This window comes from Scleropages formosus, chromosome 21 (genome assembly GCF_900964775.1).
Source record: "Scleropages formosus chromosome 21, fSclFor1.1, whole genome shotgun sequence".
Classification (NCBI taxonomy): Eukaryota; Metazoa; Chordata; class Actinopteri; order Osteoglossiformes; family Osteoglossidae; genus Scleropages; species Scleropages formosus.
This window is the reverse complement of record NC_041826.1, coordinates 13,160,437-13,176,341: the sequence shown is the minus strand read 5'-3', so window position 1 is coordinate 13,176,341 and position 15,905 is coordinate 13,160,437. Positions and strand designations below refer to the sequence as shown.

Sequence of the window (15,905 nt, the reverse complement as noted above, 5' to 3'; positions counted from 1 at the left end):
AAATGACTGACATTAAAAAATACATACTCCATAATCTTCTACTGAAAGTGTTCTGCTTTATACAGTACGACGTAACTTTGGCACATTTCATGGCAAAGGCGAGTGAAACAATGGAGGATTGCTTGGGGAAAACTAATTAAAAAGTGTTTCAAATTAAATACTGACCGTGAAATAATAGACATATTCCTCTTTTCGTTCACTGGCTAGCTCTTGTAACAATCTTGGATATAAATATAATGCATAGAAATTATCAGGGTGAAATTTCAGGCATGGTGCAAACAAAACCCACCCACAGTGCCATTTGACTTTCTATTCCATGAGAGTGTGCTTTCGATGAAAACAGAAAAGCAAGATATTTTCACTGTGCAACAGAGAAATTTTACAAATAAAAAGATGAAGAGAATGCAACTGAAATAAACTGGGAAATGCCCATATCTGTGAAAACTGATTACTTTAATGTTTGTAAGATGAGGTACAGTGTAATTTTGTTTCTAATTACTTTTGGCTTGAGTCAGATCAATGTCACAGTACAGTTGAAAAAACAATCAAAGCTTTGCACTTTCACCAAAGTCACAGCTCCTTTGCATTAGGCATCACAATCCTTGTTTTTCCATTTGTCTCCTGCTGGCTTTCCAGTTTTCAAGGCAGTGCTATTCCATTGAGATTATGGACTTGTGTCACATGAGATGCCTTTAGTCTAAAAATCCTTTTGCCCAGCCTCTTTATGTTGAGTATCCTCCAAAGTTGAGTGCTCTTTGCCATCGCTCACACAGATCACTGGATGCATTGACTTGTATGGATTCTCTATCTCCTCCTCCACCTTCTCCTCACAGCTTGTGTTAGGGTCTTTGGTGAAAACTTGAGCTGTTTTCACAATTTGGGGACATGCCACTTCAGATGTGTCAGTTCTCTCTTCCACCCCATGTTTCCTTCCCGTTAGCGCCATTTGCTGCGGTGCTGCAGTGTTGTCTCTGCTTGCCAGGTCTTCTGTCTGAACTTCTACGCTTCTGAATCTCTGAATTCTCTCTACCTCTATTTCCCTCAACATGACATTGTCATTAAAGGAGACTGACTTTATTGATCTCTCTGAGTGTTTGCCATTGGACATGATTGAAGGAGATGTGCTCCTTGGCAATGACTCCGATATGGTAGCCACTGTTACCATGTTTTCTGGAAGAATTAAAGTGTCATGCTTCCTGGTTATGATCTTTCTCGATGGAATTTCTTCTCTTCTGGCGTGAACTCCATGTTTGCTGTATCTGGTTGAGGTTGAGGCATCGTGGTCAGCAAATGCTTTGTTGTGATATGACAATTCCTCTACCAAAGGCAATGGTTTTCCAGGGTTAACCTAAGCACACATAGGCACATACACAACCACAAACATTTAGATCACATCTCTCCATTCTGTATTATGTTGCACTTTAAGAGCCCTAATGGCTTTCTTAAATTTCTTCAGTGTCAAGCTGTGAATATCTTTCATAGCAAGTCTGAAGATCCACTACTAAATGTGTGCAACTTGGAGTACATTTTTGACTGAAGCATAAGGTTTTGGAAGTCATCATAGGATTTATCACACCACCACAAGAAACCACATCAACACCACATCATTTGCTTCATTCACAATACAAGGGACAGTATCAGTACTGAGATTATACTGACCACCCTTTTTCCATTTCATGTAAGCTTATTACATAAGTACTCCATTTCTGAATTAGGCACCTTAGCATTGGTTTCCTTTCCTCTCTTGAAAGTTTAGATGTTTCAACTAAGATGGTCAGTATATTGGATCACTGTTAGTACCAAAAACATCATTCTTCCTTGAATCATCTGGCTCCATTTTTTTTTTTATCTAACAATGTATATTTTCTAATTTATAGCTATTGCAACACCAAATACAGGCTTTGAGTACTATACAAACTTACCAGCTGGAACCACTTTAAGCTCTTTATCAAAAAGAAGAAAATGGAATTGTGATAAGGAATTACTGAAAAAAGTTTATTTTAATTTCTGATTTCTTCCAATGCTGTTGAGAGAAATTGCTTCTGATTTTTCAGAAAGTTATCCTGGTTTTAATCAACAGAATATTAGCTAAACTAATGTTAGTTAAACTATGCATCATGAAGTGGGCAAAGTCTCAAACATCACTCTATAGAATTTTTCTGAATTTAAATTAAAATCATTCCTGAATCAGAAGTGGAACTTTCTTAATAACCTTTGAGTTCTCTGAAAAAGCAAACGTGACTTGCTACTCAGAGGTACAAATGTCTGTGTTCTTACCACATTGGGGTGTTTTCCCTGTGCAACAGAGGCTCTGTCCACAGGGTCTTGGCTCTGCCTCCATTGCCTGGCCAGCTGCAGCAGAGCCAGCAGAGCAGCAACCAGCAACAGGAGCAACACCCCTGTGATGCCCCCGACCAAGACAGTGTCCATGTTCAAGCTGTAGAGCCCCACACTCCCAAAAGGGCTCCGTGGAGCTGAGAATTAAGACCACAGTATCACCTGTAATTTGGTCACTCTTACACTCACTAACCCAGTAAAGACACAGACCACCACACTGCCTCAGAAGAGCAAGAGTTATTTGTCTGTTTTGGTCTGCATCCTCCACCTGTATAACATCAGTTCACTGTAATCATTAAATATTGTATTTCCAATGTGACATGGCTTAATTTTCATAACACTGTATTCTTCAGTCTCCAGGGTAGAGTAGACTTTCTCGCAGGGTGATGGTCATATGACGAATGGCTTAACTCTCTCCTGTTGTTTAGACCCACTGCAGATGGTGCACGATAATGAAGCTAATCCAATTTCTTGGGACTTCCTATAATGACGGCATGGCTGCTCATCAGAAGCAGATTCAGTACATTACATTTCTGAAGACATATACTGAAAATTTCTTGGTGCCCTCAGAAATGTTATGGAGCTTGCTATGTCAAAAATTCTGAACTGAAGGATAAACATAATATACTTCCAAATCATGGAATCTGCTCGCAACAATCTTGACAGAACACAGGGTATTTCCTACCATGGTGAAAGGTGTGAGAGTAGCTACCTTTTTGACCTCTTTGGAGAACTTCAATGTCAACTGATGTTTTAACAACTTCTCCAGACTCTTGATCTGTGGCGAGCACCTGCAAATTACTGTTATTAGCAACATAATTTTTGTTATGAAGTTCTGGTTCTAAAGCCACAGGAAAACACTGTGATTGTTAAGGGAACATTGAATGAAAAGTTAGAGAGAATGAAGTTTGTAATACTAGAATAACTGGTATTTAGCAGTTAATGGCTAATATTACCTAGACTTCAGTGTAAGGATAATTTTACATGTTAATTCCTGTAATATTTTTATGGTACTACAAGAAATTTAAGATTTTATCATAAATGATTGAACATAATTGGTCATGTTACTAGATATAATGTCTGTGAGTGTTAGCACCGTTATTCCTCAAGAAACATCTACTGGTCAAATGCATTTAACAACTTGTTGCTAATTGGTAGTGTATGGTACATTCATTCTTGAGCTACTTCTATATTGCAGTATTTGTAACAAATACATTTATTTCTGACTTTGTGTTTCTCACCTCAAGGAAATGTTTCTCAGAGGCCCGGAGATTACTGGTCCTGGCAATCAGATGACCTTCCTGGGTGATGTGATAGAGCTTTGTGTTGTTTGACTTTGGCCGTAGGGAGTAGTGGATTTTGGGATTTATTCCCTGAAATACATTTGTTTAAAATTGAACAGGCATTCCAAAAAAGTGTAAATGATATATATCACACACACACACATTTTCAGAACCGCTTGTCCCATATGGGGTTGCGGGGAACCGGAGCCTACCCGGTAACACAGGGTGTAAGGCCAGAGGGGGAGGGGACACACCCAGGACGGGACGCCAGTCTGCCGCAAGGCACCCCAAGTGGGACTCGAACCCCAGACCCAGCAGAGAGCAGGACCTAGTCCAACCCACTGCGCCACCGTGCCCCCTTGATATATATCATTTTATTGTAATATTTTTAGGGGACATGGTGGTGCAGTGGTTTGGGCCAGATCCTGCTCTCCAGTGGGTCTGGGGTTCAAGTCCTGCTTGGGGTGCCTTGCGATGGACTGGTGTCCCATCCTGGGTGTGTGTGTGTGTGTGTGTGTGTGTGTGTGTGTGAGAGAGAAACATTTTTAACTGATGATATACTTTTTTCTGACTTTAATTTGATATTAGCTTTCTACTTATTCAATTTCTTTGTAGATGTATCTCCATTGCGTTGGAGAGTGAAGAAACTGAAGTTCAGCACCAAACACAACTACAGTCATATACCAAGATACGCCCATTCAGGTTATGACAATTTGACCATGAAGAAGCCTACTTGGGCTTTCAAAGCATTTCTTTGCATTTATGAGGAGTAAATTTGGATTTTATGTGCCTCTCAACAGCTGAGCCAGTTGCCATGGAATGCCATCAGATATTGTTTGGCTCCTGCTGTGCAAAATTTTCAAATTATCTTTATCCTTGTTTGCTAGTTTCACCTATTACACTCTCGGTAATCATGCCCCCGCCTTTGGTCTATTTAAATGATGTCAGATTGATTGGTAAGTGTGTCCATTTTAGTTGGATTTGGTGACGTTTTAGCATAAAGTGCTGTCAGTTTTGGAGTTCAGGTATGCATGAAATTATCAAAGTAATGGTAATTATGTGTTTCATTTATCAGAATTCACTTTTCAAAAGAGTTTTTGAGGGACGCATTAAATTCGTAAGTTAGGGGAGGACATAATTTGCTTAAAATATGTCACCATATAAAGCATGGGGCTTTGTTTCTTTTGCTCATATGTTCGGCACACTGTAGCAGTTATTTATAGTGTTTGGAAGAGAACAACACCAGACAACTCCAAGCTCTTTAGCTAATTTTATGAGGCCTCCATCAGTGCTTTACCACACAGAGATCAGCATATGCTGACATCAGTGCAGGATTCCCTTTATAAACCAGTCTCTAAACAGCTTAACATGTGCACGCTGAGCACATATGATTGGGTTGCAAGCAGAATTACAATTTTGACTCAGATTAAATGTTAATCCATTGTCGCCTGCTGCAGTGGTACTCGGATATGTTCAGTTCAAGTCCCAAACTGACCTTCAAAAGATTCATTATTTTACAGTAAGGACACATCATCAGTACATACAACCTTGGGGTATTTCATGCTACAGTTAACTACTGGGTCGTGGTGCAGCAGAATGGATGCTTCATGACGTACGTCTTTAAAGTCACGGTCGATGGCTTGGAGCACCAGCACCTTGTTTCCATAAGTGGACACCAGAGAGGAAGAGCCGACTCCTTCCATAATGAACCCCTGGTAGGTGCTACTGTTGAACTCTGGAGCGAAGTAATTCTCAGCCAACACCAGGACCATGGCAGTTGCTATTGAATACTTCTTTGGGTCGTCAACTTGAGAGGCCTAAGGGAGATGGTTATGGTTATTAATGCTGTAAAGACATTAACAAGTGCTTCAGAAATAATTTGATACTCAGATGTTATTGAATTTCCGTGGCATGGATATCCAGATACATTTGAACGTTTGCTTAAGACTAGCATTAGACTAACAAGGTAGAACTTTACTCATGTTCATTGATTTGATGCAGGATATTTGAGAAAGCTGTACAGTCATTCTCAAGGTACACCCATTTGTTTAATGCCACTACTTTGGCTTATGAGGCATTTTGTGCATCCTGTCAGTTGAGCACTATGATGCATTTACATTTGTTTATATAGAGGATGTTTTTCTTTGAAGCGACTTACAATGATTATTATCTAGTGTTTAGCTGACACCTTTATCCAAGGTTATGTACAGTACACTGGAATAAACACACACACACACACACACACACACACACACACACACACACACACACACACACACACACACACATTTTCAGAACCGCTTGTCCCATACGGGGTCACGGGGAACCGGAGCCTAACCCGGCAACTCAGGGCGTAAGGCTGGAGGGGGAGGGGACACACCCAGGACGGGACGCCAGTCCGTCGCAAGGCACCCCAAGCGGGACTCGAACCCCAGACCCACCGGAGAGCAGGACTGTGGTCCAACCCACTGCGCCACCGCACCCCCCTGGAATAAACACTCTGCAATAATTCCCCCATTTTTACAGCAGAGGAATGTAAAATGCACAACGTGCACACACACATTAGGAGCCATTTAGAGCCTTCAGTTAACACGAAAAACATGACTTTGGCGTGTGAGAAGAAACCCCGATGAACTGGAGGTTGTTATAGTTAATCACGAAGTGAAGTAAGATGTTATTAAGTTAGTGCATTTACGCAAATTCTCTTGCGTAAATGCACTAACTTAATAACATCTTACATTTAGACCTATTCATTTTGCTGATGCTTTTCTCCAAAGCGACCTCTTTATAATGTTAAACTACTTGCAATGATTTGTCCGTATATACAGCTTGGTGATTTTTACTAGAGCAATTTAAGGTATCTACCTTGCTCAAGGGTACGGCAGCCAGACTTCAGATTTCATTCTCGAACCTTTAGATGCAAAGGTAGAAGCTTTAACTATTGTGCTACCAGCTGCCAAATAATAATAAATTGGAAAATATAGAATAACTATATAATAATATAAAAAGCAACAACCTAAGTAAATGAAAATTTACATAACTTATCTGCTTATTTATCTCTATGTCTTCAGCGTATGTCTGTATAATAATAAAGTTTAATTCATTTGTCTGTTCATTCATTTGTTACAAAAGAGCAGAGTGAGCACAGGTAAACTGCCATACAGTATTTACAGGATTTATTAATTAAGGGAAGCTGCCTTGTTGTGATAACTAATGTTAAATAGTAAAAAGTACTTCTGTCTACAGCGGGTTTGACCGGGTCCTGCTCTCCGGTGGGTCTGGGGCTCAAGTCCTGCCTGGGTTGCCTTGTGGCGGACTGGCATCCCGTCCTGGTTGTGCGCCCCCCCCCCAGCCTTGTGTCCTGTGTTGCCGGGTTAGGCTCCGACTTGCCGCGACCCCGTTTGGGACAAGCAGTTTCAGGCGATGTGTGTACTTGTGTCCATTTCAGTGTGATATGATGATATTTTAGCATAAAAAACTATCAAATTTGGGGCTCAGGGATGTATAAAAATTTGTAACATGGAAACATTTAAACAAGTTACCTTTGTATTACCTCTGCATTACCTTTGTAAAGTGAGGAAAGATTGTAAAGTGTTTTTACTCTGATTTGATGAGTACAGATCACTCCCATTATCCATGCACACTTAAGAAGTTGTGCATACTGTTAACTCCAGAGTGACCACTGGTTTTGCTCCTTACCATGATGTCAAGTTTGAATGTTGGGGTCAGCAGTCGGTCCTCCACGGCCTTAGTCAAGGTTACCTCCCCAGTAATGTTGTTAATGCGAAACCTGCCATTGTCAGCCCCTGTTTGGATAAAACAGGCAAAAGCCAGGATTAGCGCACACAACAAATAAATGCATGCTTCATGTTAATATTTGATTTTTTCATGCATCACAGGACATTGTCGCAGTGAAAATGGCTAGACAGAGAGCAGATGTGAGACCTGACAGGATGGTGTACAGTACATGTGTTCCCAGACCTATGTCCCCATCCACAGCATGTATTGGACCAGGTGAGAAAGTTAAAGTGATGTTCTAGAAAAGAGACAAAAGTTCCACTGAGTATATAGTATTTAGGAATTCATTCTGTAACTAAAAAATGTAAGCGCATGAGATCAACTGTTTAACATCCATGTCATTGTCTTTGGAAACTTTCCTAGCCCTGAGGAACTCTAAATACAAGTTTTGTCAGCTTTATTTTCAGGCTCTAGATTGCTTATATTAATTACCTTGAGATTCTGTATCATTCTAATACATGTTCTATTTCCAGTTCTATTGTGGACCCTCCATTTAATGCTAAAGAAGTTCCTACCTGCATGGTCTCCGTTATGTTAGCTCTGTAAACGGGATTAGTGCAGATGACATGTCCCCTGTCTTGAGAGAGGGGCGTACATGGCTGGAACTGTGGGTAAAGGTCATCTCCATCAAGAACATTAACTGTTATGGTGGCAGAGGCATTGTATCTCTCCTTGGTGCTCATTTCCTTCATTAAACAAAATATAAAGATGAACAAAATTATCTTCCTTGTTAAACCCGAAGGCATCCTTAGAACACCATGCAATGTACGTTATTTGATATCTACTCTACATTTTGAGCAATGCATCAATTAATGATATAGAAAGGTGACATACTATAGCATAAATGATCAACTGTAGCTGACTTTGTGTCTCATAGTCCAGTGCTTTCACCAGGATCACTTTGCCACTGTTGGGCAGGTCTATCCTGAAGTAGCTGGCATCAGGCTGAACAGGGAGGTGCAGAGTGTGAGGTAAAAGGACATACACCAATGACATCATTGTACTATAGCAGGATCAAAGGATTGCCATCACATACCAACTGTTTGTCAATGACATACATAATGGTGTCATCATCTGCATCTATGGCCTTGACCGTGAATACTGTAGAATTGACTGCAGCCAGCTGGAGAGAGGAAGAGGACCATGTTTGGTGGGCAAAGTATTTTCATGTCCTTGAAGGTAAACTGCTTATGTGTCCTTGTGTTAAGTACATAACTTGAGTTACTTAGATAAACGTGCAGGAGAAAGAGGTGCGGAGACAGAAAATTCCAAAGCGCCGAACTGTGGCCTTAACAGATTTTAAATATGAGGTATTACATGCTCTTTATTACAAGGTAGATTTCCTGTACTCCTACCTCACTGATGTTAACAGGTTGAATTGTCTCCTCAAGAAACACTGGCTTGTTGTCATTCTCATTAAGGATTTCAACCATAATTCTGTATTCACTCTGTGAGGTGAAAAAATTAAAAAGAAACTGTCATTAAAAGAATGAGTCGAATACAGGTAAAGTTTTCTACATTTATAACTCAGTTTTATGTAAGGACGACAAACCATACAAATATATTTTAAAATCTGAAATATCTCATTGCTTAGCTGCTGCTTTTATTCAAATAGACTTGCAGTCTTTCACCCTTTTACATATTTTTAGGGGAGAGGTTCAGGGGAAGTATTTTGCTTAAGAGTGTTGCAGTAGCAAGAAATGCAGCTTGATCCAACAACCTGAAGGTTACAAGTCCATGACCTTAACTGCTCTGAAACTCAAAAACATATAAAATGGTGTTTGCAGCTGCACCATATACCTGTATAGTTTCCCCTTCATAGCATGTTAATGCCGCCAGTAATACAGATCCATGAAGCTGTGGTGGGAAGAGGAGCAAATCGGTAAATAAAATAGATCGAAGATTTCCATCTTCAAAATGAGTGACAGTGAAATCAAAATTGTATGGCGTCGCAAATATCTCTAGTTACCTCTTTATCCAGTGCTCTCGAGAGTGACGAGTTGAGCCGGATGGTTTTTTCCTCCAAGAAGAACCAGTCAGCATTCTCTCCAGTCAGGCACAAGCGGACACTGTTGGCTCCTGGATCTCCGGCAATGCTGACGTTTGCAATAAACTCTCCAGTGGGGCTGTTTTCTCTTATGGATGCAAATATATCCTGACCTCCAAGGCATAAGTTGGCTGGCAAATGAATCATATTTTTTAATTATATTTGCAAATGTTAAAAACACTTCTTAAATAATCATACTTAATTGGAGGCTCAGCTGAGGTTCCTGTTGACATTTTATCTATTAATAAAAAGCTACAAAAATGAACAGGCAAAGATTTCTCACTGATTGCCCGTAAAAGCCATTTGAAGGAACTTTTTTTTCAGCTTTAATACTGGTTTGTAGAACTTGCATTTCAGTCAAAAGAATATTATTGCTTTTGATGCTCAGCTGAAGCCCAAAATAATTTGCAACTTCCAAAGTTTATGGAAATGATATTTTACTAAGGGCACTCAGTTGTTAAAGTACAGCAATAAGATTTATTTTAGGAACCATCACTCTTCAAGTTAAAAATCTACGTTTTTAACCTCTGTGATACCTGCTATACTAATACTATGACTCAATGTAATATATTGATGACAATGATAGAGACGCAAATTATAAGTGAAGGACATTTACCTTTGACTATATGGTAAGTGAGAGTTATTGCCATTTGGCAGAGGAGTATCCTCCAGAGCTTTCCCATAATTTGTGGTCCCTGTAGGACCACAACTTCTGGCAATGTATCTCCTTCCTTTAAACAAAGACAGGTTAGTTACTAAAAGCACAGCCATTTCCTTGCTCATCTCTTTATACTGATGTCTGCGTCAACTTGCTATTTTTTCTTTTCTAATGCTTTAAACTCATTATTCCATCTTGGTTGGATGTTAACCAAGCTGAGAAACGTGGTTCTTCCTGAGGCACAAGCCAGTGCCAAACCTTCTCTCAAGCCAAGGAGCTTTTTCAGACTCTCATCTTGTAATTCCCACAAATCCATCTTAGACTTTTCTTTTTAAAGGCTTGGGGCACCAAGGTAGCAATATATAGGGAAACTTACTTAGAGTCAAGACTATGAGCTGGTGTAGACATTGCTGGTATAGCAATGAAGTGTACATTTCCTTGAGGTACAGAATGTGGTGCTGATAGTTTAGCATAACAGTGATGCATGTATGAATGATAGGATTTGTGCCAGACACATGACTGCGCTCAGCTGCTGCCTTTACCTGTTACTCGATAGATTATTACTTCATAAAAATTACCCAGTTGATTGTAGTTGGTTATTACCCCCTGCATGCGATACACTCTTTTCGGCAAATTTTCTAATGGACAAAAATCGGAGATCACACAGGAGGCAGGACCTGGCTTCTCAGACCTCTCCCCCACCACCGAGGCTTCTTTCAGAAACTTAAGAGGATGAACCAGAGTGTCACGTGCTTGGAGGAGTCCACTTCTACACTGTGGAGTACCTGCACTTCGGCAGCACCAGTTCAGCAATTTGAAGGAAGGCAAGCAAGACTAACCTAATAATGATTAGTTCACAAGTGGTGGATACCTCTGTGCAATCATTTGGTCAATTTGTGTTGTTTGTCCAAGTTCAAATTAGGTGAATTGGGGAAAATAAATTAAATCTGTTGAAATTTAATGTTGGATGCACGTACAGATTTTTTTGCGTGTCCAAATTTTGTGTTTTTTGACAGTATCCATGTTTTTTTTATTAAACCAAATTGATTAAATTCTGCAGACTGATAAAATGATTCAAAGGAAGTGTATTCTCAAAGGGCAACCTGAAAATGTCTCTTGCAGAAATCCGGCAGTCTTTTAGCAACGTCTTAAATGACAACAGTCTTGAAAAGGCAAGAGTTGAACGATAAGATTGTTTTCAGTAACATGTTCTGGTCTGTGGACACAGGTGAAGCTGTTGATAAATGATTTGGACATTACTGACACTGTGGATTACTGATTTAACAAGTGCTTAATTTGAGAGTGGATGTGGGTGTCAGATTATAGGATTAGGTTTGAACATACCACCTGACACATCCTCAGGCTCCATTCACACTTACGGTATTACACAGGCCACATGCACGTGTATATACCAGTTCGCATGTCGTTGTTTATTCGCCACATTGTCGGAATCTTGGAAGGAGGACCTTTGCTGAACAATGTTTTACTGGTTAAGAGTGTTGTCTCAGCATAAGAACATCCACATTTGCATATATTAGGTACAGGTCAGCGTCAGTTTGTGTTCCAGTAGGGCTGTGTTTTATCCGGGAGTTTTGCATTTTGCTACACCCCTATTTGTGTATACCCTTTATTTACTTGCATTTTGAAACAACAAAAGATGAGGATACAGCTATTGCTGGTTATTACATTGAGCTCACTTTGTGAAAAATGGTGAAATACGACCCTATGAAGTAGGAATCTGCAAAACTGAAGGGTTTGATTGTATTTAATCAAATCTCTAATGATAACAAATGAAACACAAATCTCTGCTTATACCAAATGAAATATGGAAATAGCTCTAAGATCACTGCAACTGTGTACTTCATAGCATACTGGCGTTCACTGTCTTCATGGTAGATGTTCATTTTTAACATAATTGTGATTTACAAGGAATCCTCGCTCGGAACTGTGGTGTGCTACAGCGCTCCAGTCAGTGATTTCTTTCTCTTTCACCCAAATTTTCCCACACTCAACACTTTCTTACAGTATTTTCTTTTTTCAGCTAAGGATAAAAGATCACAGGTCGCCCTCATCCATTGTAAAGCAATAACTTATTCTGTGTAGACACAAATATTATAGACACCCTGAGGTATGAGATTAAACACAAATGCATCTTTTGCCCCCTTCCACAGAAAATTAAAACATTTTTAAATGTTACTTCTTTCTCACTGTAATACCGTACAAGCACACCTTTGCTTTTCCAAAGACAAACTATTATTTTTAAACCGTGAACACATGCAATGATGCAAAATGCACCATTAGGTATTTTTATACTCACAATTTCAGGCCATATTAAATGTTAAACATCTTATTTTGTTTAAATTTTCATGAGATGTAGTTATGCCAATGCAAATAAAAAAAAACTGTCGATAAAATTGTTATAAATACGATAAAACCAATCACAGTGTGTGTGTTTCTGGAAACTCAGAAAACTTCGACGTAAGACACAGCAGCGCAGCACACAGAAGACACGGGAGGACACCAGCGGAGAAGTGGAAAGGGTGGCCTCTTACCGGTCAGGATGAGCTCAGACCCTGCAGTCCTGGGCGTCCCTGTCGTGCCGGTACATTTGTGCTGGCTGCCTCACCTCGGCTTTCCGCACGAGAGCTGTGCTTCTTCGCAGCATTAAGGTTTCCCAGGCACAGACGGGGCTTAGGAGGCGTTTCCAGAACAGGATAACGGCGGTGGCAGCTGGTAGACGGGTTAAATGGACACGACAGGACAAGAGGGGACAGGAGAGGACAGGCTGCAGCTGGCAAGACACCTCACTAATGATGGAGAATGCCACTGGGCAGGATGCTTAGTAATGATAATGATGATAATTACGAGCTGAGTATCCATGATCTTACTGTGCTCCTTGCCGGGTTTCCTCCGGGTGCACTGGCTTGTTCCTACAGTGGAAAAACATATGTTTCATGCTTATTAATGACTCTAGCATGCAAATGAGTGTGTGACTTGCGGGTTGCTGGGATGGACAACGCAGAAAGGCTGGGCAGTGTAATGGTTGTGAGGGGATTTCTGGAAATACTTGTAAATAGCTGGTCTACGTTTTTGTGCTTGTGCATAGTCCTGCATGTTTGTGTTGAAGCTCCGATTGCTTGTTTCAGTCTTTGTGCTGGGGATGCCCCCAAGGGATTCTAGGAAGTATGATGAAGGGGGCGTGGCGGGTCTGGGGTTCGACTCCTGCTTGGGGTGCCTTGTGACGGACTGGCCTCCCATCCTGGGTGTGTCCCCTCCCCCTCCAGCCCTGTGCCCTGCGTTGCCGGGTTAGGCTCCGGTTCACCATGACCCTGCTTGGGACAAGCAGTTTCAGACAGTGTGTGATGAAGGGCCCACACCTATGGTAGGGACTGATGAGGCTCAGAGTGGCCTAGAGGGGTGCAGGGTTATTTAACCCAGTCTTTGTGCTACCGCATTGAGTCGTGGTGAAGATTGTAACCTCACGCCTGTACATCCTTGGGTAAGTAACACGTGCCTTTAAAACGCACACTGGTCCCTGTACATTGCGTTCATTTGTCTTTTGATTCAAAATTGAAAAACAAAATGCGAATTAGGTCCGTATACCTTGCAGAAAAAGGAGAAAAATGGCTTTTTACCGTTTCCGAGCACACGCACAAAAAAGAAAAGGACTTGTGTATTAATCTTCTCTTTTCGTTTAACCATGCAAAGTGAAAGTGTAGAAATCAAAATCTCACAATACCAAATATGATGATTGAAACGTATATCTCATAATGCTCTTCTACTGCCACTAGCAGCTACAACTTCACGGTGCTTTTTTTAACACCTGCACTTAAGATTCTGAAGAAGTAGCGCCTCAAAAATAAATCCTGCCGATTTTCTCGGAGGACATGTCATCCTGCTGCTTTTGAAAAGCACCTAGTAGTGATCTGTATTAACTTATGACCAATAACTCGGAGCGAAGCCAGCATGCTCAATGAAGCCACTAATGGATGGATGGATGGATTTATTTATTTATTTATTGCATGATGAAAAACAGATCTATAGCAATATAGGGCAAACTTTAACTAAGCTGTAAAATTGGCTTCATAGCCAAAGTTTAACATCTGTACTGTCGATATTTGTCACTGGTGTGGGCGTGTACGTGTACGTGGGGCAGTGATCGAGCAAATGTTTTGCAGTTTATTGCTGCTCTCCGCGTGGGCATCCAGGGCTGATGGATTATGCGCGGTTTCAGTTAGTTTACAAGAACAGATGGCACAAAACGAAATAACTCAAAGTAAAAAAATAAGACGGCAAGAAACTATCAATGAGTCATATTTTAAATATTTTACAATTTGAGCAAACCATGGGTTTCTAAACATAGTTAATTCATAATTTGTCTTTCATTTTTAAAACAAAGAGCGAATGAACGCAACGCACACGGTCCATACGAGACACTGACCTCTATTTGCTGCATGACGTGTGTCACTCGTACCGCCGCTCACGTGTAGCACATGTACTCCACCAGCAGAAGGCGCCATATGGCTTCCCGTTGCATCTGAGCAGAATCGCCAAATCCTTCCAGCTTGTTTGTCACAGAAATCTCAGCGTTTCACATTTTAATGGATTCCCCTATTCCATTTAGAAGTGTCTTAGTTACATCTTAGTTTAACTCGAAGTAGCGTTTACATTAACATGAGGCCTTGTTTCTGTGGTGAGGGGGCGAGGGGCACGCACCCTCCTTGCGAACGGCATCTGAGCGTGTGGTGCTGTCTTGGGGGGGATGAACAGTGCCTGACTGGATGGGCTTGACATCGCTTACCGCTTGGTGTCCGACAAGCCGGATCTGGGACAGAGCCGGCGAGGGGAACTCTCTCGACAAAGGGAGAGGAGGGTGGCGGAAAGGTGGGGCCGACTCGTTTCTGGGGTTACAGCAGCTGGCGAAGGAACACACACATTCCTGGAGCCCACACTGCTCACAAGGGCCCATTGATGTAACCAGATCGCAGTGCTGTGTTTCATCTCCCACACACACACACACACACACACAGAGAAATGATCTAAAATGACAGATAGCCTCCTGGAGAGACTGCTTTCAACAAATCCATTTAAAATTCTGTGTATGTCCATTTGGCTGTCAGGTTGTTATTTAAAAACAAAAAACATCTATTGCTAAAGGCAATGTAAATTTATTATCATCATTATTTTACTACTATCATCATCAACAATTATAATAAGAATACTACTACTACTACTAATATGTATATAATATTTTCTTCTTATTATTATATATTCTAAAATATTCAAATGTATTATTATTATATATTATATATAATAATAATATAGTACATTTATTAAACGTTAATTTACTAAGAAATATTTTAATTATAATATATACTACAATTGTAATTTTTTATAGTAAATTATTTTACAATGATAAAATATTACATATATGTTGTTTAATTTCAAATATTTACCATGTCCTTCATTACTCTGTTTACTGGTATGTGCTGTTTATGAAAAAGCAGTCTTTTAATCAGTAATGAACATTTCCCATTTATTTGGTAAATATATATACAGTATATAATATATACATGTCATTATATATCATATACATATAGGTATGGTAAACATGTTCTTATACCATTTTGTAATAAACTTTTAATAAATAGAACAAGTAAACTTATGTTTGTTTTCTCACCCAGTGCATTGCTTCACCTCCTGGCCTGAAGTTAATATTCAAAGCTCCAATAAGGTGGAAGTATTCAGTATGTAATTCTAGGGAGCTGGAGCAGTTTTTAAT

General features: G+C 40.2%; 1 protein-coding gene across 1 annotated transcript; it reads right to left on the bottom strand.

The window, feature by feature from the left end:
• Positions 1-2,795: 2,795 nt before the first annotated feature.
• On the bottom strand, positions 2,796-9,612 carry LOC108918686 (cadherin-related family member 5-like). Its single transcript, XM_029247492.1, has 12 exons — positions 9,388-9,612; positions 9,219-9,275; positions 8,774-8,866; positions 8,455-8,541; positions 8,253-8,363; positions 7,934-8,104; positions 7,566-7,656; positions 7,320-7,426; positions 5,237-5,437; positions 3,579-3,710; positions 3,050-3,128; positions 2,796-2,818 (listed from the first exon to the last, which is right to left on the bottom strand). Exons 1-12 carry the CDS (start codon positions 9,610-9,612, stop codon positions 2,796-2,798), a joined length of 1,377 nt encoding a protein of 458 aa, XP_029103325.1.
• Positions 9,613-15,905: the final 6,293 nt, after the last annotated feature.